The sequence below is a fragment of the Lissotriton vulgaris genome, chromosome 7 (genome assembly GCF_964263255.1).
Source record: "Lissotriton vulgaris chromosome 7, aLisVul1.2, whole genome shotgun sequence".
Classification (NCBI taxonomy): domain Eukaryota; kingdom Metazoa; phylum Chordata; class Amphibia; order Caudata; family Salamandridae; genus Lissotriton; species Lissotriton vulgaris.
The window spans coordinates 1707600600-1707625110 of record NC_141695.1 but is presented as its reverse complement, the minus strand read 5'-3'; the positions used below and the strand labels follow the sequence as shown (position 1 = coordinate 1707625110).

The 24511-nt window shown below is 44.1% G+C and overlaps 1 protein-coding gene across 1 annotated transcript in view; it reads left to right on the top strand.

The window, feature by feature from the left end:
* Nucleotides 1-24511, top strand: part of CDH4 (cadherin 4) — a 676299-nt gene that overhangs the window by 289870 nt on the left and 361918 nt on the right. Inside the window, exon 3 of the mRNA XM_086932873.1 lies at nucleotides 12427-12582. Within this exon, the coding sequence (XP_086788999.1) occupies nucleotides 12427-12582 (156 nt within the window). The remainder of the gene's footprint in view (nucleotides 1-12426; nucleotides 12583-24511) is intronic.

Genomic DNA, 24511 nt, shown 5'->3' with positions numbered 1-24511 from the left:
ACAGTCGAAAGTACCCAGATACAAATACATCCTTCAATGCCCCACTTCTATTGTCTGCTTCATCTGCTGTATCTAATTTTGAACAACAAATCCACAATTCCTAAGACCATACTTTCAGTGCCATCCCTTACAAGACCACTATCCTCCAATACCGGGAAGGCATGGATCATACCTTCCAATTACATACCTTACAACACCACTAGCCTCCAATACCTGGAGGGCATAGCCCATACCTTCAATGCCATCTTCTACAACACCACTATCTTTCAATACCTGAAAGGCATGGCCCATACCTTCCAATGCCATCCCTTCCAATGCCACTACACTCCATACCTGTACGGCATTGACCGTACCTTCCAATCATATCTCCTACAACACCACTAGCCTCCATTACCTCTCTGCCCAAGGCCAGTATGAGGATTGCACTGAACATGCCTTCCAGGCCATCCCTTACAATACCACTGTCTTCCAGTGCCTCCCCTGTCCAGTGCGAGGACAGTATGGAGCATGCTTGTCAATGTCTAGCCTTTTAACCCTTTCCGTGCGTCGGACGGCCCCCGGCCGTCTGACGTCACGGTGGGCGTGTGTGGAGGACGTACGGGGACCATCCTGACCACGCCCAGTCATAAATCACCCGCATCGCGGCGGAATTCCAGCCGCGGTCAACGGGTTAATGTCGCCGTCCTGCAAAGCTCTCACTTGTTAATGTTAATTCTGACCAACCCCTTCCACCCCTCTCCATACCCACAATAGTGCAGAGGAATGCAAAGGAAGGGCCAACTCACCTTGAAATGAAATGAAAATGAAATACCAGCATTTGTAAAGTGCCCAGCTACCTTCGGAGAGGTGTTGTGGCGCTAGGGGCCCTCGGGAAGATTAAGCGAGCTATTGCCCAGAGTCACATGGTGCTGTGTTAACATGCCGCCGGCGCCCGGATTCAGGCACCCTGACCGCTGCACCACACCTCTTCCACCTTAATGCCCTGTTGATGGCTCAGTAACAGGCTGCTGTAGAGAAGCTTTCATTCTTTTAAACTGTGCTTCTCATGCTGTCTGCACAGACAGACGTCTGAATTAGTTTCCTTTCTGAACTAATGCTTTGAGGTTCACATACACACGCCAGGGTAGGCTTGTTTTAGTGGGAGGTTGCAATCTGGAAAATACCAGCAGTCTTCTCTTTATACTGCAGTGCTAATGTATTTGTTCTGCTAGGGAAGTGGGGAAACTCACAAAATATACATAACACCACTTCATATTTTTAGGGGGGAGGGAATATTGCTTAGAAAACCCTCATATAACCCCCATTCTGAAGAATGGCCCTCTGTAGCAAGCCAAACCCAACTTTAAGATCAATTATGTAAGTATTAAGCCTCTTACAAGTGAATTCTGATACATGGCATGGGGAACAGGTACAACTAATCACCACACGCCCCTGTGTCCCACTTCTTAGTTCACAATATAGCACTTATTTCAAGGATACATTTTATTTCTTGAACTTACTGGTCAGGCCGCCTGTATGACATTTAACATCCCTTTGCCATAACCAGTGGCATTACTACTCTTTCTCATTTTCAATTTATATCTAATTGAATATATCTGGATCATCCACATGTGTGGTTAACTAAGGTTAACCATCAGGAATTTGTTAAGAGTCAGGATGAAGAATATACAATATTAATCTCATATTTGGTTTGACCTTCAAAAAGAAGTCTATATCCCCTGCTATACTCAACATACTGTTGTGGCGAAACCACGGCCTGTCACCTTTGATACCACCTGTTAGTTCGAATCCATTGAATAATTTATAGTACTTTGAGGATACTATGGATAACTTTGGAAAAATGCAAAGGTATAATGATCGCGTTCAGGGGTTTTGAAAATAACGTAATATTTTGCTTTATCATGTAGTAAAATGTATTATATCCCAGTTAATAATTATATTATTGAATATCTAAGTAAATCATGTATAATTATGAAGCAGTTCTCTATGCATCAGAATGTAAATCCTAGATAATATCTCAGAATAAATTGCAGTTAGACAACGACAGGAGGATATTGAATTGTAAGACAGGTGTTAATGACAAAATTGATACTGTAGGAAACCCATGGTCAAGCTTTATGGCCGCCGCTTATAAAAACATCTCTAAAACACGATATTGACCGGTTTTGATGACTCTTCTTCACATGCGTTACATCCTGAAAAGATTAAGTTAAATATACTCATCTGTAAAATAAATGTAAATCTCCAACATTTGAGGCAATAGATTCTAATCATACAAACATGTTTTGTTCCTGTTCGGTGTTGGAACCATATGGTTGATCAAATAGTTCGTTTTTTTTAAATAAAAATAATTGAGACATTAGAGATGGATAAATGTTTAGTTCTATTTGAAGTTAGTAATACATTTTTAAGTGAACACACTACAATTATCGATTTGTTTGTCGTCAGCTAGTGCAAGATTATGAATTTCTAAGGAATGGTAAAGTCAAAAATTGAGGAATTGAGGTATGTTACTAATATGGAATACTAATATTATTATCTTAGTCCTGGATGATGTATCTATCATCGATATACAATTGCAAATCTCCATCGTTACTTTAATGAAGCAGTGGCATAGGTTACTTTGTTGGCCAATAAATATTTGGATAAGGTGGCGTTGAAAACTTTTCTATTCCTTCATATACCTTTTTATACCTTCTCTCTTTGTCTTTACTTTTTATTCACGTAATCAGAGAGAAATCTTGGAATTGATCAGAGAAACCGTGAATGTACTGCCTGTCTGCTTATTCTATATGAAGTCTTCATGAATAGAAAGTGAAATAGCATTTATAGCACCATGTCCCACTGTATTGATTTTGGCCTTGAAAGCAACAGACATAGGTTCTATTCAGGCTTCTACTTGTGAAGTCAAATGGTGTGATTGTGAGCAATTAGCTGTATTCTGCATACCTCAAACTTGAATTATACCTAATGTAATAAAAATGGGTAAATATCTACTACTGCCCCAACTATAAGTCAACGCCCTCTGCCGAATCGTACTATGTTTTCATATAATTTGTTTTAACCTGCCCTGGTAAGGACATTACTGTTCTATGTGAAGACCCCTATATCTGTGATGCTCCGGGTGTCATCCCAAAGTTCCCTTTGAAACGTGTGGCTGATCCTATGGATTTTTCCATATTAGACCCTAAGTTATGATGATGAAATAAATAGTAATTGCACAGGACATTTAATGCGCGTTTTCTGAGGCTTTATTAACAAGCATTGTAACCACTAAATCAGTAGCATTCACTTCATTGACATTGAAAGAAAAAGGTGAGTTAGTCATTCCAAGATTTGCAGCTTAATACATCTCTACAGTGAACATGTTAACCCCCTGGACTAGTTTGACAGCGAGCGAAAAACACCGCTTCATCTCCCTACTGAAGGTCATTGAGACAAATGAGCTTTTAAAGCTGCCCAGTATTGCTTTATGGACGAGCCAGTGCTTGGGCGCGACCTATTGAGGTTGGGTCTAGTTGGCTTTGCCATCCCTAATGCTAAACTCACCTTGTCCTTCTGTGATGGTGTGGAGCTACATCCCGCGTAATCCCAAGAATACTGATTGCTCTGCAGAACATCATCCTTTTTCCTCGTTGCACATGTAACACCCTTTCTGTCGGCTCTTCTTCCGCCCCCCCTCCCCCTCCCACCTCACCAAAGCTGATAACGCTGCATACTTTAGTTGGGTACATTGCGTTGCTTATCAATAAAATTCAGACTTGTTCCGCCCTGTTTCACTGAGCTGTAATCCTTTAAACACCAATTACTGGAAAACAGCCAGTGCTGTAGTGTCCTGCTGGCCATGTTCTAGTGTTCCAGGAATGTGCTGTCCATACACTCCACACCCACCCATCGCAGGCGTCATTGGTCAGGTGACTCTGCTAATAAAAGGGGCCAGGTGCACGTGCCTTGGATTAGTTCCAATAACCATACCATGGTTTCTGTGTGCATTATTTATTTCCAAGTATGTGGGCCTAGAGCCCACTGCTTATAAAGTGCTACCAGTAAAGCAGCATGTTTACAGCGCCCCCTGGTTGTGGCACCAAAGAACAGCAAAAGGCCTGATTAATGGCTGCCTTTTGTCTCAGGGGATTAACCCAGTGGGAAAGTAACACTTTGAAAACCTTCCAATGGCTTTTGTTAAGTAGTAGTTAAAGCTGTTATTACACCTTGCACATATACACAGCTTAGATTTAAACCTCTGTGGGTGAGTCTGATTGCCTTGAGAATGCCATGGTGCTTTTCTTTTAAATGCACACTGTCCTCCAATGAAATTATTAATAGTCTACATTTTGAGGCTATTTTCCCAGATGTAGTGCCCACTTTAGACCATACGCTGCACATTCCACAGGCTCAATGTTATGTATGAAACATGTACGCTTCTTTTTGTTTTTTAAACCTCAATAGATTGTGCCAATATACTTTCTAACCATCAAGGGTAGGTCACACCCAAATGCCCCTCTTTTATGTCGCCATTACTAAGGCCATGAACGACCTACATATATATGCCTGACCATGGACGTCAATTCACCTAAATGCTAGGGGTTCCGGAAATGACATCACACACATTTGACAGCCACTTTCAGTCACACACACACATACACAAACACACAAATTCACACATATACACTCTCTCACACATAAACACACACTCACCCGCAAGCACGCACACAATATACATTTAAAAGCTTTTTTTTTTTACTTACCTCAACTGCCATGAAAGGGCACATTTCCACTTATTGTACTCCATTTTTAATTACACTATTAGTGAATAATATATTTTATTTATTCAATATTAGTGTAATTAAAAATTGACAGAAAATAAAGAGAGTGGAGCCCCAGGTACCCCTGTGTTCCTTGCACTGAATTTTTCACCTCTGAGGCCAGGTGTCTCAAAGGCAGTGCTTGGGGTAGAGGGTCGCAGGAGCGACCCCTGGCAACCCATAAATGACACCCATGCGCCTGACTTATATTATGCTTATATGCTGTCCTGCTGTAATAGTTTCATAAAAATGATCCCCCAGATCCAGTCCCCCCCTCTTTCATGTGGTTGGCCGCACATCTGACCAAAACCATCTCTGCCAATTCTCCTAAAAAATCTGTACACTCTTTGCAGTCTCTGCTTTAAGACCTAAATATATTTTCCATTTTCTCTTAAAGTTTCAGGGGCTGATTTAGAGTTTTGCAGGAAGAGCTAAGTCAGTCTGTAGGACTGAGTACTTTATTCCTACTATAGCCAGGGTCATCTGACCTTCGGATTTAGAGTTACCCCTGAACCCTGTGAACAATCACAGCAGTTCCTGTTAATGTATTAAAAGTTTTGCAGATGGTGCCATCAAAATCACGGTATTGCCTTTTAAACTTTTAACATGTTTTTACTTTTTCAAAAACAATATCCCAAACTGAGACTTTGTTTTTGAAAAAACAAAAACTAATAACCCGCACACCATGGGAGTTTTTCCATTAGCGTAGAGGTCGTTTAAACATTTTTTTTACTCTCCCTCCCTTACTGTGACTTTTTCACTGTGGTAAGGGAGAGTAAAAATTGACCATTCGACCTGCCACTCTACCTCGGTAGTGCTGTGCACGTCTGTTGGCCGACACGGCCCCGCCCACTCTTTAGAACTCCCACACCGCGGCGAAATTTGTGCTGCGGAAAAGGAATTAAGATCCTCTGGTATGTAAATCAGGTGGGCGGACCGTCAGTTTGGCAGAGAGGGTACTCTGTTGCTGATGAAAAGGAGTACCGTCTGCACCAAACTTGAAATCTAGTGGATGTGTCCTTACGGGCAGAGCTGACGACTTTGGAGCTGGGAAACCAGGTTTGTGTGTCGGTTCTGCATCCTGTGATTCTGAGCAAATCACTTGATCTCCCCTTGCCTACCACAAATTAATGTGTCCTTTTGTAACATAACTGGTGCTGTTTAAAGTGCTCCAATACCTTCGGGTCGAGTTTGCGCTATAAAAAACTGAAAAAAATAAATTAAATAAATCTGCCCCTCAAAGATAGCCCATGTGTCCTTTATGTTGTACCCAATACTGAGAATCATGGCCCACTTGCATCAAAGCAAAAACCGGTCGCAAACTGGCAGATTCTCAGAATCTGCCCTTTTGCGACCAGTATTTTTGCATTTAGTATACATCATCCCAAATGGAAAAATTGCAATTTAAGTAATCTCTAAATTGTGATTACTTAATGTGCTACTGCATTTAAGGAATCTCAAATTGTGAATCCTTAAATGCAATGCATTAAAGTTAAAAAAAATTGCAATTTCGTTAATAGGGGGAGCAAATTACCAAGAAGTTGAACTTCATGGTAATTTGCAAAAACTTTGAAAAATGCACTAAAGTGCATTTTTCAAAGTTCCTTTTTACACACACACACACATGACCTTGGGGCATGTGTGTGTGCAAGATGTACTCATATGCAGATTTCAGGGGGGCAACAGGGTGTCCTTTCGAGACCCTGGCACCCTTGAAATTGCATTCTCAATTTGCGGTTCACTAATTGAGAATCGCAAATTAAGAATGTCTTCCTGTTCATTCCTATGGGCCTCTAGGCCCATAGAAATGAATGGGGAGGTATTCCTTAATTGTGAGTCGCAATTTGCGAGTCGCAATTAAGGAATGTTTAGGAATCGCTATTTTTTAAGCAATTTCTACATGCATAGCCTTTTGCTATTCCTTATTAGTGAATCCTTATTTTTCGCTAATAAGGAATCGCAAAAGGCATTGTTGATGCATGTGCCAGCATGCCCTTTAATTACATTAGAGCGAGAGTGTGAGTGTCATGCGCGGCGGAAGTCAGTCCTACCTCGCTGTTGTCACCAGGCACTAACGCGTTTTTTCAGCACTTCCGTGCCCTGATGCTGCCTCCCTTTTCTCAACAGCATTGCTAGGGAATTGCATCGACAGAACCACCATACTTGCTGCGTTCCTCCCCCTGCCACAATCTCTCACCATGCTGAGGGCATGGTTTAATACCTGTAGTGCAGGCTTCTCTCCCCGCGCTCCAAACACGGCTGTATTTACACCGCAGGATTTCTCTGTACACTGGAGTTTAACACTGAGAAAATGAAGGCCCTCCATTGCAATCCGTGTATGTACATATAAATGTACAGATCGTGTCGGCACCCATGGTCTCTCCCATGCTGCTTGTGAAATAGGTCCTTCGCCTTGTTTAGTTCTCTCAGCACGATTCTCTACTCATATGATCTGCTTTGGGACTAAAGAAGCATTGGCAAAACTAATATGCACTTATAGAGCAGGCACCCAAGACCAACATTTCTATATACGCCTATTTAGGTCTCGCCTAGTCAGCGCTTGCACTATCTCTTCGAGACATGCTGTATTCAGGAAATGGGCATAAAGCTCCGCCCACTTTTTGCCCATCTTTTTAATTGGCTCCTGTCCCTGTCCTTTTTAAATGGTGGCTTTTTATTGGACAGTAGGCTTAGTAGTCCCTCCGTAGAACTGCCTTGTCTCTTTTTGTAACTTCCCATGAGAACACCCCCTGTTACATGTGTTGTTACTCCCTAGGTTTTAATTACAGCCTTAAAGCACTATATTCTTAAAGGGCTTCAGGCAGGACACACGCTTGGTCCTAAGCAAGGCTGTCAGTTGGTACTTTACTCACTAGAACATCTCACATTTATGGGAGACCTTCTATAAATGTCCCTTCATCAGCTCCAGATAGAGTACAACCTAATCTGTTATTAGTATGATAATTATTTTGTCACATTTTAAAGCTATTAATTGTATATATGGACATAGCTATTTGAATGTACTTGTGGTACTGTTTTGCATGCAATGCATTATGGGTAGGGTGGATTTACCATATCTTCTGCAGGATGCAGTACCATATGTGACCCAAAGAGGTCCCATGGGACCTCTTTGGGTCACATATAGTACTGCACCCTGCAACATGGTTAGGTAAAAAACGTTGGCATTTATAATGCCAATAACTCCAACTCCAAGAAGTGCAAGACCGATTGCATTTCCAATGTGATAGGTCTTGTCTTTGTTAAAGTTAGAGCTGTTGGCTTTGAAAATTACAATGTTTTTTACTTTTGCTTTTTTATACCATTGGCAGTAGTGTTATGCAAATATTATAACTCCACTGCAAATTAAAAAACAAAAGTAAAAAGCATTGTTATTTTCAACGCCAACAGCTCTAACTTTAACAAATGCAAGACCTATTGCATTGAAAATGCTTGTTTTACAAAGTCATGGAGACCTAAAGCCACAAAGACTGACAGACACACATAACTTCGGACAGTAGGAAGCGCAGGGTGATGTGCAGCAGGAAACGCTGGGTGATGTGCATGAGGTGAGCACTGGATAAGTACAGTAGGAGAACCCTAGTGATGCACAGGGTCGGACTGCCCTATAGGGTCAATCACTCAGTGACAATGGGCTGATCTGACAGGTCAGTGCGCAGCTGTTTTTTTGCAGTTTGTGGGGCTATTTTATGGCCACATGGACTGGTTTTTAGTGTTGATTTCCCTGGTAGTACCACAAGCATTGCCTGCAGAAAACACAAATGCATGCAGTCTTCCATACCTTGCAAACTACCCACACAGGGTGTCTTTACAAGTAAACCAGGCCTCGTCTGCAAATGTGGGCCACTCTTTTAGCTGTTGGTTCACTAATGGGGGCCACTTTGAGTTTGATGCCTGGGCCTATTTTTGGTGCCAGTCTGACTCGGGTGATGCACCTCAAGGGAGCACCGGATGATGTTCACCGTAAGGAAAATAATACTGCACGGCAGGAGAGCACTGGAACACATTTGTTGATGCCGCACAGGTGAGCACACGAGGATCCGCCTCTCTGGAGCACACAGTGATGTGTGACAAAGGACCACTGAACACTGCCCACCGGGGCGCAATGAGGGCTGTGCATGAGGGAGATTTGTTTCTATTGCATCAGAGGGAATCTTATTGGTCTATGGTGAAGGGACACAGAACTGTAAACAATATAAGGGCAAAAGATGATGCACAGCACGAACCCTGTTTAAGATCTGGTGGGGTCACAGCTAATCAAAGCTGTCAAATGTGTCTTCCGCACCCATGGAAATGTGTAACAAGCCTGTTCAGGTGCTTAATTTGTGAAAGAAGGAGTGGTGGGCCGAAGGTCATTTGTTGGTGTGCTGAATACCTCTGCACAGTCTAGATTCCACATCAGGCCTCTTTAACCCCTTCAGTGCTGATGACGGCCCCCAGCTGTAATGAGTCACGTCGCTCGTGTGCTGATGGCAGCTGGGAGCCGTCATGACCACGCCCGCGATCGGAATGTCCAGCACAGGCGCGGAATTCCGGCCGCAGCCTGGGGTTAATCCACCACCAGATACTCCCTGCCGCTTTAGTTCCCTTTTCCGGGTTCTTTTTAATCCCCGCATTCTCCCTTTGTTATTATTTCCTCTTCCTTTTTCTTTCCCTCTTGTGTGATTTTTCTCTCTCTTGTACTGGGTCAAAGTCTGATGAGCCCCTGCCCCCCCCCCCCTTCTTCACAATATGTATGTTTTTGATGAAAATATACAAATCCTTTTTCTTTGCATGTGGACAGATATGGCACTCTGGCCATAGCAAAAGTCCTCTTCTGGCCAGGTTTCATAGGTAGCAGCATCACTCCTACCAGAAAATACTAGCAGTGAATTCTGGAAAGTTTTTAGTAGTCATTCCAGGAAAGCCATTTAATGTGGAAAAAATGGTCTGTGGAATGGCTTGGCAGTACCGCCTGCCCCTGTCTTTTCGGTAGGGGGATGAGCTCTTTGTCCTTATTAGAGGATGTGGTGTAATGGCTAGAGCGGTCGACCTCAAAGCTGGGGAACCAGGTTCGAGTCTCGGCAGGGATGCTCAACATCCTGTGATTCTGGGCAAATCACGTAATCTCCCAGTGCCTTACAAAATGAATGTGTCCACCTGTAATGCAACTGGTGCTCATGTAAAGCGCTCTGATACCTTTGGGTCGAGTTTGCGCTATACAAAACTCCCCCTAAAAATATTTTTATTTATCCACAATGATATTTATACTGTCATTTCAACCGGGTGCTAACTGAGCTTCACTAGGAAGGAAGTCGTGTTTGAGTTTTCTCCTTACATCACTATATATATATTGCGTAGGCGTGTAGAAGTCATTTGTCTCCATTTTCTACAAAAACATGAGTTCTTCACGCCCCAAGTCCAGTTATTATCTTGGCATTAATGCCTGGCACTGGTAGACAGATGAAGGGCCTGATATGTGCACTCAATGGTGACCTTCAGATCCTGGTAAATTTGCAGGCCCAGAGGAATGTGGCATTTCACTATGAGATAAAAAGGGTAGTAACTTACACTCTCGATCCTCCGATACACTTCAGTAGGGTACTGCAGAGCACTGAGGTCTGGGACAGAGTTGGAGAGTGATTCCAGGCGGGTAGATGGGATCTGGAAAGGGGTGAACTATTTACTGTATCACAACGCAGTGTTCTTTAAAGAGATGTGTCTTCAGCTCTTTCCTAAATTGAAGAACAGTTGAGTTGATCTTGATGGATACAGAGGTCTCATTCCAAGTCCTGGGAAACTGATATAGTTTGCCCTCTGTGAGCACATACTTCCTAACCCGATTACCGCAACGAACATTCCGCCGCGTTGCGAGTGTTCTAAAGGGTGGGTGGGGCTGCGTCGGCCAACGGTCGTGCGTAGCACCAGGGAGGGAGTGCTCGCATCGGCCATTGGCCAACACGAGCATGGAAGGGGTTAAAATCCAGGCTCACTTGTCGATGGTAAAGTGCTCTTAATCTGTAAAACAGTAGTTCTTAACCTCTTTACTTCTATGTACACAGATTAATGCTGGAACCCATGGACCACCAATAAATAATTATGTGAATCTGGGAATTTTTGAAGATTTATTATTATTATTATTATTTATTTTTGTAGAGCGCATAGTCACCCTGAGGTATCCCAGCGCTAGGGACCCTAACTCTACAGTACAGCGGGCCAGGGGCAAAAAAAGGGGGGTGGGGGGTGGGGGCGGGGACAGAAGCTTAGAATAAGGGGAAGGCATAAACATTAGGGAAAAAGATGAGTCTTTAGCTGCTTCCTGAAGCGCAGGTATTGTGATTCGAGTCGCAAGTCGCGGGGGAGCGAGTTCCAGAGGCGAGCAGCTTGGACCGAGAAACGTCTTCCTCCTGATCGGGCTTTCCTAAATCTAGGGGTTGTAACGAAGTTTTCTGAGTCTGAACGGAGGGATCTTGTAGCTTTATAGGGAGTGATGAGTTTACTGAGAACTGGGGGGCCTTGATTTTGCAGTGTTTTGTGGACTAGGCATAAGGCCTTGAATTTGACTCGCTCCCTTATGGGGAGCCAATGGAGGAGTTTGAGAGCAGGTTTGGCGGAGGTTCTGGCAGGGGTGTTTGTGATTTGAACCACAAAACAATACACAAAAATACAGAAACAAGCATTCTTCAAACAAATCGAGAAATGATTAAGCATGTTGCATGACTCAAAGGCCAATATAAAATAAATCAACATTTTATTTTTAATGGGAAGGTTGGACTTTTCTAAATTCAATTGAGGCCATACTATGATGCACTTGCACTGCTCCACAAATCAATCTGCTTCTTTAATTATATACCTTTTATTAATCTGTTAATAGTATTTCATTTTCTAAGGAGTCACAGACCCACTGAGTAGGCTTTGCGAACCACAGGATAAGAACCACTGCTGTAAAACACTGAAATGTTAACTTTGGACTCTAAATCAGACAGAGTTGGGACTAAGCCCTAGGCAAAGCCGGTCAAAGTTTCATGACTTGCCAAAGACAAAAGTTGATATTCCTGGTCCCTGAGTCAATGAATTAATTGATCCCTCAAGGAGCTGGGCATATGTTCTGTAATGGATTCAGCTGGAATGCTTGCTTCGCATGAGCTGCACCGCTGACCACATCAACCTATTTGCCCTTTTCAGTGTGTTGGATTGGATCATTGCTACGTACTCACTAAAACAGAAGGCGGTTCCCCACCCCTTCATTAATATCAAACTGTGGCCTCTTTAAGGCAAGCGCAGAAAACTGCAGTTTGTGTGGGGATGCCTCTGTGTGTAAGGCTATTGTAGTTTCTTATAAAGGAGGAGGGCAGCTCTAAATTAAACAAAACATTCTACTCAGAAGCTAGATCCAATGGTACGTAAGCGTTTTTTCAGTATATGGTCAAAAAACTATGTGAAGGAGGGTGAAGAGTGAGACAGTACAAAACAAAATCTTAAAAGTTCTGACTACTCCTGTCTTCCATCTTATATTGTTCAGTCCTGCTTGCTCATTGGCTCTTGTTGCATAGGAGCTGCGCGTACACAAAAGGTACTCCACCCTGCTAAACTGCTTAGTCTTTCTTTTGTGTCTTTTCTCTAGATCCGCTCGGATAAGGACAAGGAAAAGCAGATCAGATATAGCATCACGGGCGTGGGAGCAGACCAGCCTCCAATGGAGGTCTTCAACATTGATCCGGTCTATGGCAAGATGTATGTGACGAGGCCCCTGGACCGGGAAGAGAGGTCTTCGTACCATGTAAGAGCTGGTGGAAGCATGTTTACTGCATGATGTTTATGTTGGGTCTGAGAGTATGCTTCTAATGCTACACAGCCACTTACTTCTTTAACACTTTAGCAGCTATGGAACGTCCAGCTCCAGTGCTGGACGTTCCATTGCGCAGGTGCAGTTGGAACATTCAACGGCCGACGGCAGCACTCCCGAGGTAGTGGTGCTGTCGGCCGCCGAACATTCGAAGCACTTAAGGGGTTAAATTCTGTCTTGATGTAGGTTTCTGGCACAGGCTAAAGATTATTGAGAAATGTAATCTGTGAGTTTTCACTAACATATGTGGGAAAACTGAGTGATTACCCACATTTCATAAGTATAGGAGACCTGCTCAGCCTATGAAGAGGTAGAAAAAACTTTACTCAAAATAACATACAACAAAATAGTTACTTTTAATAGATTCATTTGCTATACCGAGAAGCGAAATTATAAATTGCGTGATGGAAAAGGAATGTAATGTGTATGCGCGGGATTTAGAGAAGTTTGATTGTGGTTTATGCCAAGTTGGGATGTGGAACAAATTTATAAGTTTACCATACATTTATTTTTCTCCTACTCACATTGTCTCACTCGCTGTGAATTGTTCCTCTTCTCCCAAACTTTCTGGCCCAGGTGTTCAGCACATGTTGTACATCCTTTGTTATTACACTACATTCAGCTACCAACCATCTCAAGATTTTGTCCACCGAGAGAAGTCTGGTGATAGATGCCCTGGTTGTTCCAGAAGCAGGAGTTGGGCAACCCTGATATTTATAAGTCTTTAACCCCACCGTACCACTACTCGTGCAGCGTTATCAAGAGCAGATGAGAATTTTGCTTGGTGGTTGGTCTACCGTTGCCAGGCAAAGTCTTTCCCACCCTTATCTCCACACTTGGTGACCAGCAGTCCCACGTGGTGCAGGAAGAAGACAAGTAAATCTAACCCAAAGATAATGTACCTTCCCAGACTTCTTGAGAAACAGGAAATTACAGCTGATGGACACTGTGGACCTTTTTATGACTTTGGCGGTTCTACAGACCACAGTGCAACACGCGGACCGCTATAGGACCACCAAAGCTGTGGTGATGCCGCCCACCAGATTAGGACTTTAAACATGGTCTGGTAGGCGGTTGTGCAGCGTTCTGACAGCGGAGGTCTGTTAGGTTAATAGAGGAGCCTAACATGCAGAGCGCTCACGTCACCTTCTTGCACGGTGTGGCATACATGCCACACAGCCATGCATATGCCCCCCCCATGCATCCCCAAGCCCAGAGATGGCAGGGGGCCCTGTAAGGGCCCCCTTTGTTACCTCTCCATCACCCTTTTCATGGTGGGCTCACTTGCCATGAAAAGGACGGTGCAGAGGCAACTCAAAATATGCTCAACTATGCCACTGGGGCACCACCAGCATATTTCAGTCTAACCGCTGGGGGCGAACGCCGCTGGATCCTGGATCCCCAGCTGTCCTGTGGCAGTCCGACCAGCCCCAGTTGTAATACTGCGGGCAGGCCTGCAGTGTGGCGGTGGTCAGACCGCCACCACATCATGCTACACAACTGCTGTCAGTTTGCGGGATCATGTTAGTGGTCTCCTGTCAGTCTTCCACTATCATGCTACAGTACTGGAATCATGCTATTTTAATACCATTGTCAATAATATGTTACCATGTTGTGCTACTTTGATCATGCTATGATACTGCCATCATGTTATCATTCTCCTATCATGTCATAACACTGCCTTAATACCATCAAGCCACACCACTGTCATGTTCTACTGTAATGTGAGACTGCTGTCTTAACACTGTGCCTCTGATCTATGTCATGATAGTACTATAAAGCCATGTTGTCACCATCATACCCTGTCACTGAGATCATGTCATGCTACCACATCATGCTATGCTAATACCATCAGGTCATGATGCTACCATCACAGCATGTTGTGGTCATCTTTCCACGCTACGACCATCGCTCCATGCAGCTGCCTAATGCTGTTTTAAGCCTCTTTCCTGCTGGCAATATTCAATGCTTCTACAATAAGACCTGAGATACAGGCTTTACGCTGGAATATAAGCAAAGAGCCTATCACAGTGGTTCTCTGGATCCACAAAGAAGTGTAAAAACACCATTGATTCGTATAAAAGTCCACCAATGCCCCTTGTTTCTAATGCACATTAATACCGTCTGTCTGTGATTCTGTCATGCAGCAGAATGAAAATCTCCTAACAGTATAACCAGGGGTGCCGTAATAGCATTATAGGCCCCCGGGCAAAGCAGTGCACTGGGCCCTGACTGCACAACCACACACAGGAATAAAAATGTTTAACTGAAAATGACTGTTAAATTCTGGTCTGCATTGGGCCCCAGTGCTCATGGGGGCCCCTGGCAACTGCCCAGTGTGCCCATGCGTTAAGATGGCCATGCTAATATGGCATGAGATCAATAGCAGCGTAGCCCTCACCATCAGCACTAACGCCCCACAAGCGGTCGCCTCTCGGATGGAGAAACATCTCTCCATCTAAGAGCATGACTCCCATCTGCAGGGTTAGATCCCAAGAGAGCTTCACATGAGAGGTCTCCCAACATCTCATCTTGAACACTGAATGGACACCAAAGATGTGAGAGCATCAAAGACTGATCATGGCCAGCATTCACCGCCTGGGTCAATGTTTAAAGGTTTCTCTTTCTGTTTCTCAATGTTCCATTTAGAAAATTCTGACCTCGATGGATGGAACAATCTGATGGCATTGCAGTTGCTTCTGCTGAGGATTACACCCTTCGTCAAATACCTTCTCTTTCATGTTGGGCAGTCACCTCCAGCTCAAGCCACTGGAAGGGGTTGAGGGAATATGAGGACCGGGATTGGACTGTACTACCATAAGGTCACCTCCAAATATGCTCTCTCCTGGCACCATAGAGACACAGTAATACTGGTATTTAACTTTTTGAAGGAAAAAGGTGCAGCGCCCAAAGCTTTTCTGTGGAGCCAACCAATGGCACTGCCCAATGCTGGGGTTAGCAAATACCAAGGCTGCCTAGTCTTGATTCCACCTCATGCCTCTTTCTTCCACCACCCTACACTTCCTGTCTCTTTACCTAATGAATACCACAGCACCCTAGTCTTGATTCCACCTCATGCCTCTTTCTTCCACCACCCTACACTTCCTGTCTCTTTATCTAATGAATACACAGCACCCTAGTCTTGATTCCACCTCATGCCTCTTTCTTCCACCACCCAACACTCTCCGTCTCTTTACCTAATGAATACCACAGTACCCTAGTCTTGATTCCACCTCATGCCTCTTTCTTCCACCACCCAACACTTTCCGTCTCTTTACCTAATGAATACCATGGCGGCCTAGTCTTGATTCCACCTTAGGTCTCTTTCTTCCACAACCCAACATATCCTGTCTCTTTATCAGACCCCAGCAAATTTGTTGTAGCTGCTTTACTCCCTCAGTCAATGATTTGCTATGTATCTCTTCTTCCTTCCTGCTCTCTTTTCTGCCTTTCTTTGGGTCAAAGTCTGATGATGAAAATATGTCATGGTCCAAACAAAAGAGTGCCAGTGCCTATCAACTACACACACCGGCACAACTTAAGCACTGAGCAACATTAAACATTTAGTACAAGGGAGGTAATTTAGCAAAGGATGCCTGTGAATATTACCTGCTGTGTACACATTTTTCGGATTGCAAAGTGTTGCGCACCACTGCGCACATATTCACAGAAGGCATGGAAGAAGCAATTAGTCATACATGACAAGTCAGACATCTACCAAGGAATGGTGAAGATTCAGGTTTAAGTGGCAAACATAGGGTTAATCCATGCTCGCACCTACAATGGTGTTATGTACAAAGAACATGTAAATAACAAGTATCTTATGATAAATGTTTCTGCTACTGTGTTGTTGCCATGGTTACCAGGAGCCAATGTTGTGCAGCAAACAGGCGGTGTTATAGCCCATTTACTGTCAGCGATTCCCCATCAGTATGTATGGAGCTTAAAAATACCACAGATATGAGCTTCCGGAAGAGGGATTACCACTGCGTACGTCGGCTGTACTACCAACTCACCATGTTTTTTAGGAATCCAATGCCGGCCTTGAATTCTCAAGGGTAGCCCTCTAACGGAGCACCGTCGCCCACCAGTTAAACCCTGCAATACACCGAGCAACTGAAAAAACCTATAAAGCACCCCAAAAACCCTAGCAACTATTGCCTGATCTCCAACCTTTCATGTCCGCAACATCTTGGCAGGGGAGGATCTTGTATCATCTCAGACCTGCATCATATCTTCAGTTTGTAATGTGGCGATAAGAGAGCACCTCTTCTCCACCCGTCATGAGGGTCTATCAATGGCACTGATTTCCGCAAGATATATCACTGGCGACCCCAAGATCCTCCTTGAGCCCCTGCAAGACTGAAAGAGCCTGTCCGGCAAGACCATGATTTGCACCGAGTTACCCCTTGAGGGGGTGATTCATGTGCTATATAAGTCATAATAACATAATATAACATGAATTGGGTGCAGTCGTACCTCATTAGCTGGAAGACCTGGCAGCCTTTAATTACACAAAATAGCCTATGCAGGGGGCTCATAGGATCTCCGCATTCTCATCACATCTATTGAATACATTCATATGTCCCTTTGATCCATTAATCGTAGAAAATATGTTTGCTTTCAGATTTTCAAACTATATGCAAATCCCCCTCTTCTCCAGGAGCGGGCTGAGGATTCCCTGATGATAACCCATGGTTTTGTACGACCTGGATATGGCCAACCATTCTTGACCATAGTAAACTTAGTGTATAACAGTTTGTTTTATTGGGAAGGATTGCTTCTTTCAAATATCCTTCTGAGAAGGAAAATCTCTTGTTGAATGAAATTGCTTGAACAATCAAATTCAGTGCTGAATTTGAGCCCGTGCTTTCTGGTGCTCAGCACCGGCACTTAGCTGGTTTCCCGGTGCTCAGCACCAGCACTTAATTGTCAACACCCCACTTATGACAGTCTTCCACATGGTGGCGCTGCAAATTTAATTTAGAGAGGACCAAAACATTGGTTGTTTATAAGTACAATATACATAATGAATTTCAAATTCCTGCCTCCCCCCCCCAGCCATTCCTTCAGCTTTGGGGACCTGGAATAATATAAGATGTCGCACTTTTGCTGGCAAGAGAGATGGGTAGCAGCTGTTTTTTACCGCCGTTGGCAGCGATGTCGGGGGCAATGGGTGGTGTAGGCTGCAGTGGCCTCCTGGTCAGGGCCCTGTATGAATGAATACACACTTATATAGCGCATGGCTACCCAGGGGCATCACCAATCATTCATCAATAATCAAGCAAAGAGAAAAGTCTTCAACTGTTCACTTATTATTTTAGAAATTAAGCACTGATCAAATGTTATTAAACTATGCCAACAGGAACGCCTTCGTCTACACTTGCTTTGATTACTGTGAGCCGACCAAGTTGGGAGCTAAAAGTGAAGAAACGGGTATCCTATTCAGGGATACACTCTAATTAACCCTACAAATTACAGAAATAAACGTTCAGTGTCACATGTCTGTAAAGGTTCTCAGACACCTGTGAGTGGACCACACCAAAGCATTGATCTTGACATGGCTGGGCTATTGTTACTATATCTAAACAATTATTGACAGTAAAATATTCCAATACTGCAAAGGATTCTGAGCCAGACAGCGAGACCATCAGAAGCCCACACAGACCTCAATTTACTCCCAGCAGAAGGTAGGATGCAAAGTAAAACCAAGTCTCCCCATACAATTTCTACTGGGACAGAGGCCCCAGGTGTCTGCAAAGATGATTGGTGCCCCCTATTGTCTTTCTTAAGGGTTTTTATGGGCCTAACATACTTTAGGGGCCCCTGTCTAGGACAGCTTTTTATGTTATAGTCCATTTTCTGCTAATTCAAGCCCCATGATGTCAAACAATATTGAATAATACCTTAACCCCTTGGCCACAGGGGTAATTCCCCCGCTGTGCTGGGGGCGGGGGGCGCGCACAGCGCCCCGGTGCTCGTGACAAGCTCCGCTCGTCATGAGCCACGGAGGCCATGTGCTCATGACGAGCTCAGCTCGTCACGGCCACACCCGTTTCTTTAGAACGCTAGCACAGCAGGGGAATTAGCCCCGCGTGCGAGCATTGCAGCCGTTATGACGAGCTCAGCTCGTCATGAGCACACGGCCACCGTGGCTCATGACGAGCGCAGCTTGTCATGAGCATGGGAGGGGTTAAAAGTTGAGATGGAGAAATAGAGGGATGGGAGATAGAGAGAATGTTTACTTTCCCAGGAGGGCCCTCAGAAGGTGGAGGACCCGGGCGATTGCCCACTTTGTCCATGCTTTAAAACATCTCTAAGGGCCCCTACTGTCTTCCGATCCAACTGTACTGAAGCCAGAATTAGATGGAAGAGCTGAGGATTTAAATCCATCAAGGTGCGTGGACTACCGATGATGAGCGCTGTGGACCAAACATGGAGGGTGGACCTACTGCTTGTTCTTTGGGACAAGACCAATGCTCAGTGATGTTAGGGACCAGGCTATAAAGTGCCTTTAAACCATGGAACCTTGTAGGAAAGCATCATTCGCCCCATCACACCATCAAGGTATCTGACCTGGGCTGTGTAAATAAACATTTGCTACTTTTCACCTTCAGAGCAGATTGCAGGAGTAAAGGCAGTAGTCTCCTACGAGATGCAGGTGACTTCACCTGGCTGCTAGGCTACATGCTGTCCTGCAAATAAAAAATTAAATACATTCAGTCTTAAAGGGGTGACCTGGATCATAATCCTAAGCATAGCAACTTTTTATGGGCCCCACTGATTATCAATCTGGCAGCAAAGGAAACACTTATGGTTTGATTATGAGCCAAACTCACAGTGGCGATGTGGCAACCACATCACCAGTGGGCGAACTGCCATATTACAACTTTGGCAGTCAGACCGCTGCAACCGCCTGGGATCAATCTTCCCTCGGCGGTGGCACTGCAGTCTGAGGCCACAATATGCTGGCGATGCCGCTACGGCACTGCCAAGCATATTTCGAAGTTCCAGACCTCCAAACTTTTCATGGCAGTAAGCTTGCCATGAAAAGTGTGATGGTGAGGAAACCAAGGAAGCCCTACAGAGCTGCCTGTTGCCTCCAGGCCATGGGAATGCGTGCAGAGGGGCACATGGCGGGCCCCTCTAGATGAATACACTCCTAGTTACTGCACGGCATGGACTTAACAGTCCATGCAGGAACTTGCTTTGGCATTCCCATTGCAGTGCCTTTCTAAGGCTCACGCCTGGTACCGTCAAATTACCAGACCAGGAGAAAAATCCTAATCTGGTGGGCAATTGGTAGGTGAGTTTGTCGGTGTGGGAGCGGGGCGACGTGTTGGGTGTTAAAATATATTTAACAGTTAAGAAAGCTTAAAGATTTACCAAAAGCACACTACTGTATCGAATATACCCAGATTAAGCAACTTTGGAGACTGCACGCTTGTCGCCTAAAAATATTGGATTTATAAAGGTCACATTTGTCACTGATGATTCTCCGGAAATGTAAAATACGGAGTTCTGTCTCCTATGATTAATCGGATTTGCAAAAGTCCCATCCATAGGTCCTGATTACAGCTGTGCGACTCATTCAGTTTTACGTTTCAGGTGTGCAGAATCTGCAGAATGTTGTGCACCAGAGCATGTTCCAGGGTGTTTAAATTGGAATTTCACTCTAGTTGCCAGCAAGATCCTGGGCAAGTGTAACATTCAGAAAACATGTGGATGAATAGTGCATGATATGCTGTTTGTGTGTGAGCAAATAGCACATGTGGGGGAGAGGAGTTGGCCTAACGGCTGGGGCGGTCGACCTCGAATCTGGGGAACTGGGCTCGAGTCTCAGCAATGACGCTGCATGTCCTGTGATTCTGGGCAAATGACTTAATCTCCCCGTGCCTAACAAAAATGAATGTGTCCTCATGTAACGCAACTGGTGCTATGTAAAGCGCTCTGATACCCGATTCGGGTCAAGTTCGCGCTATATAAAACTCCGTAAAATAAAAACTAAATAAATAAAAAATGTGCAGTTAGCGTGCGGGGAAACACTGCTCGACGTGTGATTCCCATTCTAGGATCAGACAGGACATTGCACGCAAAATGGAAGTAGCCCCATTGGTGAGATATGGGTCAAATTAGTAACAAACATGAGTTGATCACTGTCATCCATCATTTTAGCTTCCAAACAAAATCAATAAGTACAAAATCAATAAGTACATTATCAGGAATTTAAGCAGGTATTGAAGAGGGTCCAGAGGGGGGTGGCGTGGTAAGGGAATTAATCCAAAGTCTGCCCCTCCCTGGGAATCTTGAAGATAAATGAGAGGGTAGAGACAGGGACCATTTTCTGTTCTGTGCCCTTCAGGTCCACAAAAATGTAAATGTAAGTGTAAATGCACATGTATTTATATAGCGCAAATCACCCACATCGCAGGCATCTATGCGCTCGCTTAGGGAACCCGTCCTGGTATTCCCCTGTGAGATACCCCGGCAGGGTATCCACAAGGTGAAAGCCAGGCATCCCGCCGCGAGGGGCCGTTGTGGAGATTAAGGAAGCTATTGCCCAGAGTCGCAGAGTGTGAACCCGTGAGTCGAGTAGGCACCGGAGTGAGAATTATCGAGTCCGTGGAGTTATTGAGCCCAAGACCCGCCGAGGCAGGGAATTGAACCCTGGTCCAGGGCCGATCTCAGCTTCCGGGTCTGCCGCCTCTAACCCCTGATCCCTAACCCCTGACCCCTTTATATCCCAGCCATTGTTTCAGCTACTCAGTAATTATTACTCTAACATCATACAACATCTTACAACTTCCTACAGCGAATACACAGGGCGTTTGCTAATTACTGAAGTATCTATGGTTAGGTGTTTAGTAAGACACAGTGTATCTCCTGGACGTCCACCGATAGCGTGTCGAGCAGCGTACCCGTCACACCACGACACCTCATAATAGTCCTCTCTATTAAAGATGGAGAGCGACTGCTCCGCGACTGACAGGCGGAGCGCTCGCTCTTCCCGCCGCGAGACGCAGATCCAAGAACTGTGAAATGGGAAAAAGATGTGACTCGCGCTCAGACAACTTCACTAATCAGAAGGTCGGCGCGTCTTTCATTATGTTCGTGCTCGATTCTGCGTGCTCTCAGATAGCACAGTCACTTCCATTTTGGCTCTGGAAATTTCAATTGGATCGGCGCACGGTGCTGATTCCATAGCTTGTCTCCTACCCAGTTGTATTTGCCAGGCTAAAGGAAGTAGCAGTAGGTGGGGATTCTCCTATACTTGCAAACGTACAATTCCTATGCAGTGACCCACATGGTCCAATTCTCTGTTTCTTAGGTCTGAAAATCTGAGCAAGTAAAGTGAACCAAAATGCTTCAGTACCACTCTTGTCCATACATTGGCCAAATCCATTGACAAGACCTCTCACTAGCGTGGCTGATGTGTTTCCGAACTTTCATAATGTTGTTTTTGATGCTTGTGTATATGCACTGCCAACAGACTCACAGAATGGTGTAAGAGCCGGGTATTGCCATCAAGGTAATGCAACATAGTGGTTCCGCGGTTTCCCGCTGTCCTTTTATCTTACAAACAGCTCTTCTGAGACTATTGAGTAAAAGAGAATGTCCTCGCCGGTCCCAAGCTTAGCCCTTATAAGACCTGAAGTGAGAAATGGGAGCCTCTTCTTGTTTTCAAACACACCATTAAAGTGATCTAAATATCTTGAGCTCTTCCAATAAATCTTCTTCTAAACAGTTGCCCTTTTCCATACATCACATCTCCTTTCTAAGTCAGCCCTGTGCAGAATAGTACCACTTATAAGATGAGTGTATTAAAATAAGGATGGCATGGTGATTTATTACCAGCAAAGGACCACCATCTTTAAATATCTAAAGTAATAATCCAACATCTTTACTCCTTGTTGCTCTCTTATGCACAACACACTCAACATTTTACTCTAAGTCCATATTCTCTGCTGTCCCTCTTTCTGAGAAGCAAAGCTGTATTCAGCTCAGATTGAGAAAGCAATATCAAGATGGCTGCTCAGTTCAGAGGAAGTACCACCGCATCTCTATATCACCTGGGTTACGTTTGTGCACAACTGTCTCTATCAACATTGTACGTAACGTGTACTGCCAGCCCCCCCCCCCCCCCCAATCTAAAACTTAGCAACTAGGAACTCCTTCGAAATTCCATCTTTACGACACGAAGCCAAACATCTGCAGCTGCGAAAATGTCACCATCTGTTCCCATGATCACAAAGGCGGAGAATGATGTGATCTACGCTGTATCATTTGAATAAGACCACCTGGAATGAGAACCCAACACAGAAATACCAAGCGTGGTTAATTTTGCTTATTGCTTTTCCAGGCCTGGGATTTTCTGATCCTGTTTAACATGCGGATATAGGCCCTATACCCGGTATTGAACGGTACAGATTATGGTGGGATAAGCGTCTCCCGCCACAGTCTCGGCAAGAAGAATTGCCGTAACTAACATGATAAATTAACAACATTATCCATTCGTAACAACCTTCGTCTAATAGGTTAATAGTTTTCTTTCTTAATATGTATTAAACAAGAATGGTTATAATGAATCCATTTGTAGGCAGCAGGGGTGGTCATTATTGAAAGCAGCTGGAAAAGACGAAATCCCCTAGGATTGGGGAGTATGGCCTTTAGAATTTTATGCATGATCCTTTTTATGAAAGGAAGAGAAATAAATCGGGGAAATTGACTTGTGAGTATTTCCTGCAGGCGATGAGCAATACGCGTATAGCACTTATGCGTAAAGTTACACTTAAAAAGACATAGCATGAAAAAAACAAAAATGGGTCAATATGGACTAGGACATTTGTTTCTCCGTCTAAAAATCCTGAAACATGTTTATAACATTAAACAGATATACAACATCTATACTGAACATAGGAAGCAAATACAATAAGGGAAAATTTGAATCAAAGGTAACTAATGATTGTAAATTGCAAGTCCAGCCCACATTAGATGGGTTTTCTGATTTAAAAAGAGCAGAGGTGAGGACTAGAGAACCCAAGAAAAAAAGCAAATGACTGCATTGAAATCACCAAATTTCTAATATGCGCTGTTTGGCTCTGTGATCATGCGCCTATACAGAGGCATCGCTCCTTCGGCAGCTTTGTAAGCTCATTTTAGTAGGATTTTCCTTTTTCAGCTGTTAGTAATAAAAATTAAAAAGAAAAGTTAACAGGACATTTAAGTTTAGAGCTCTATTAGCCTCTGATATTCCAGTGAAAAGACATTAAAAAAACGACTAAGTGTCTGTAAAGAAGATGCATACCTTTGGTTTTGTTTGCATCTATTAAGGGCACCTTTTCCTGCTGTTTTTTATGCTCTTTCACCATTTCCAGGAACTTCACTTATTACTAGGGATAACCCAACAATACTCTTTCCTTACAGATGTAAGATGTCTTTCCATATGGCTAGGTTTGCAAATAGCAGCGGCTGAATAGTTCAATGTCTGCTTCCTACAAGCAATGGAAACAAAATGTTAGCAAGTGTTTTAAAGCAAAATGGTAACTGTATGTCAGCAGTACTCTCTCTCTTTCTCTCTTTCCCCTTGATCTCTCTTACATCTTTCCTTCCCTTGTCCTTCAACATTTCACGGTAGGTTGCAACTTTATTTTCCTTTATCATTACTTTAATTTACCACTCTTCTGTCTTCTCACTGAAATCGGCAAACTTTGGCTATGTTTGGGAATATTTATTGGGTGCAGAACCATCTGTTTAACCCCTTGGCCACGGCGCTAATTCTGCCGCGGCGCTGAGGGGGGGGGGGCTGAGCGCGGCGCCGCCATGCTCGTGACGGAACCACGCCGTCATGAGTCACGGGCGAGCT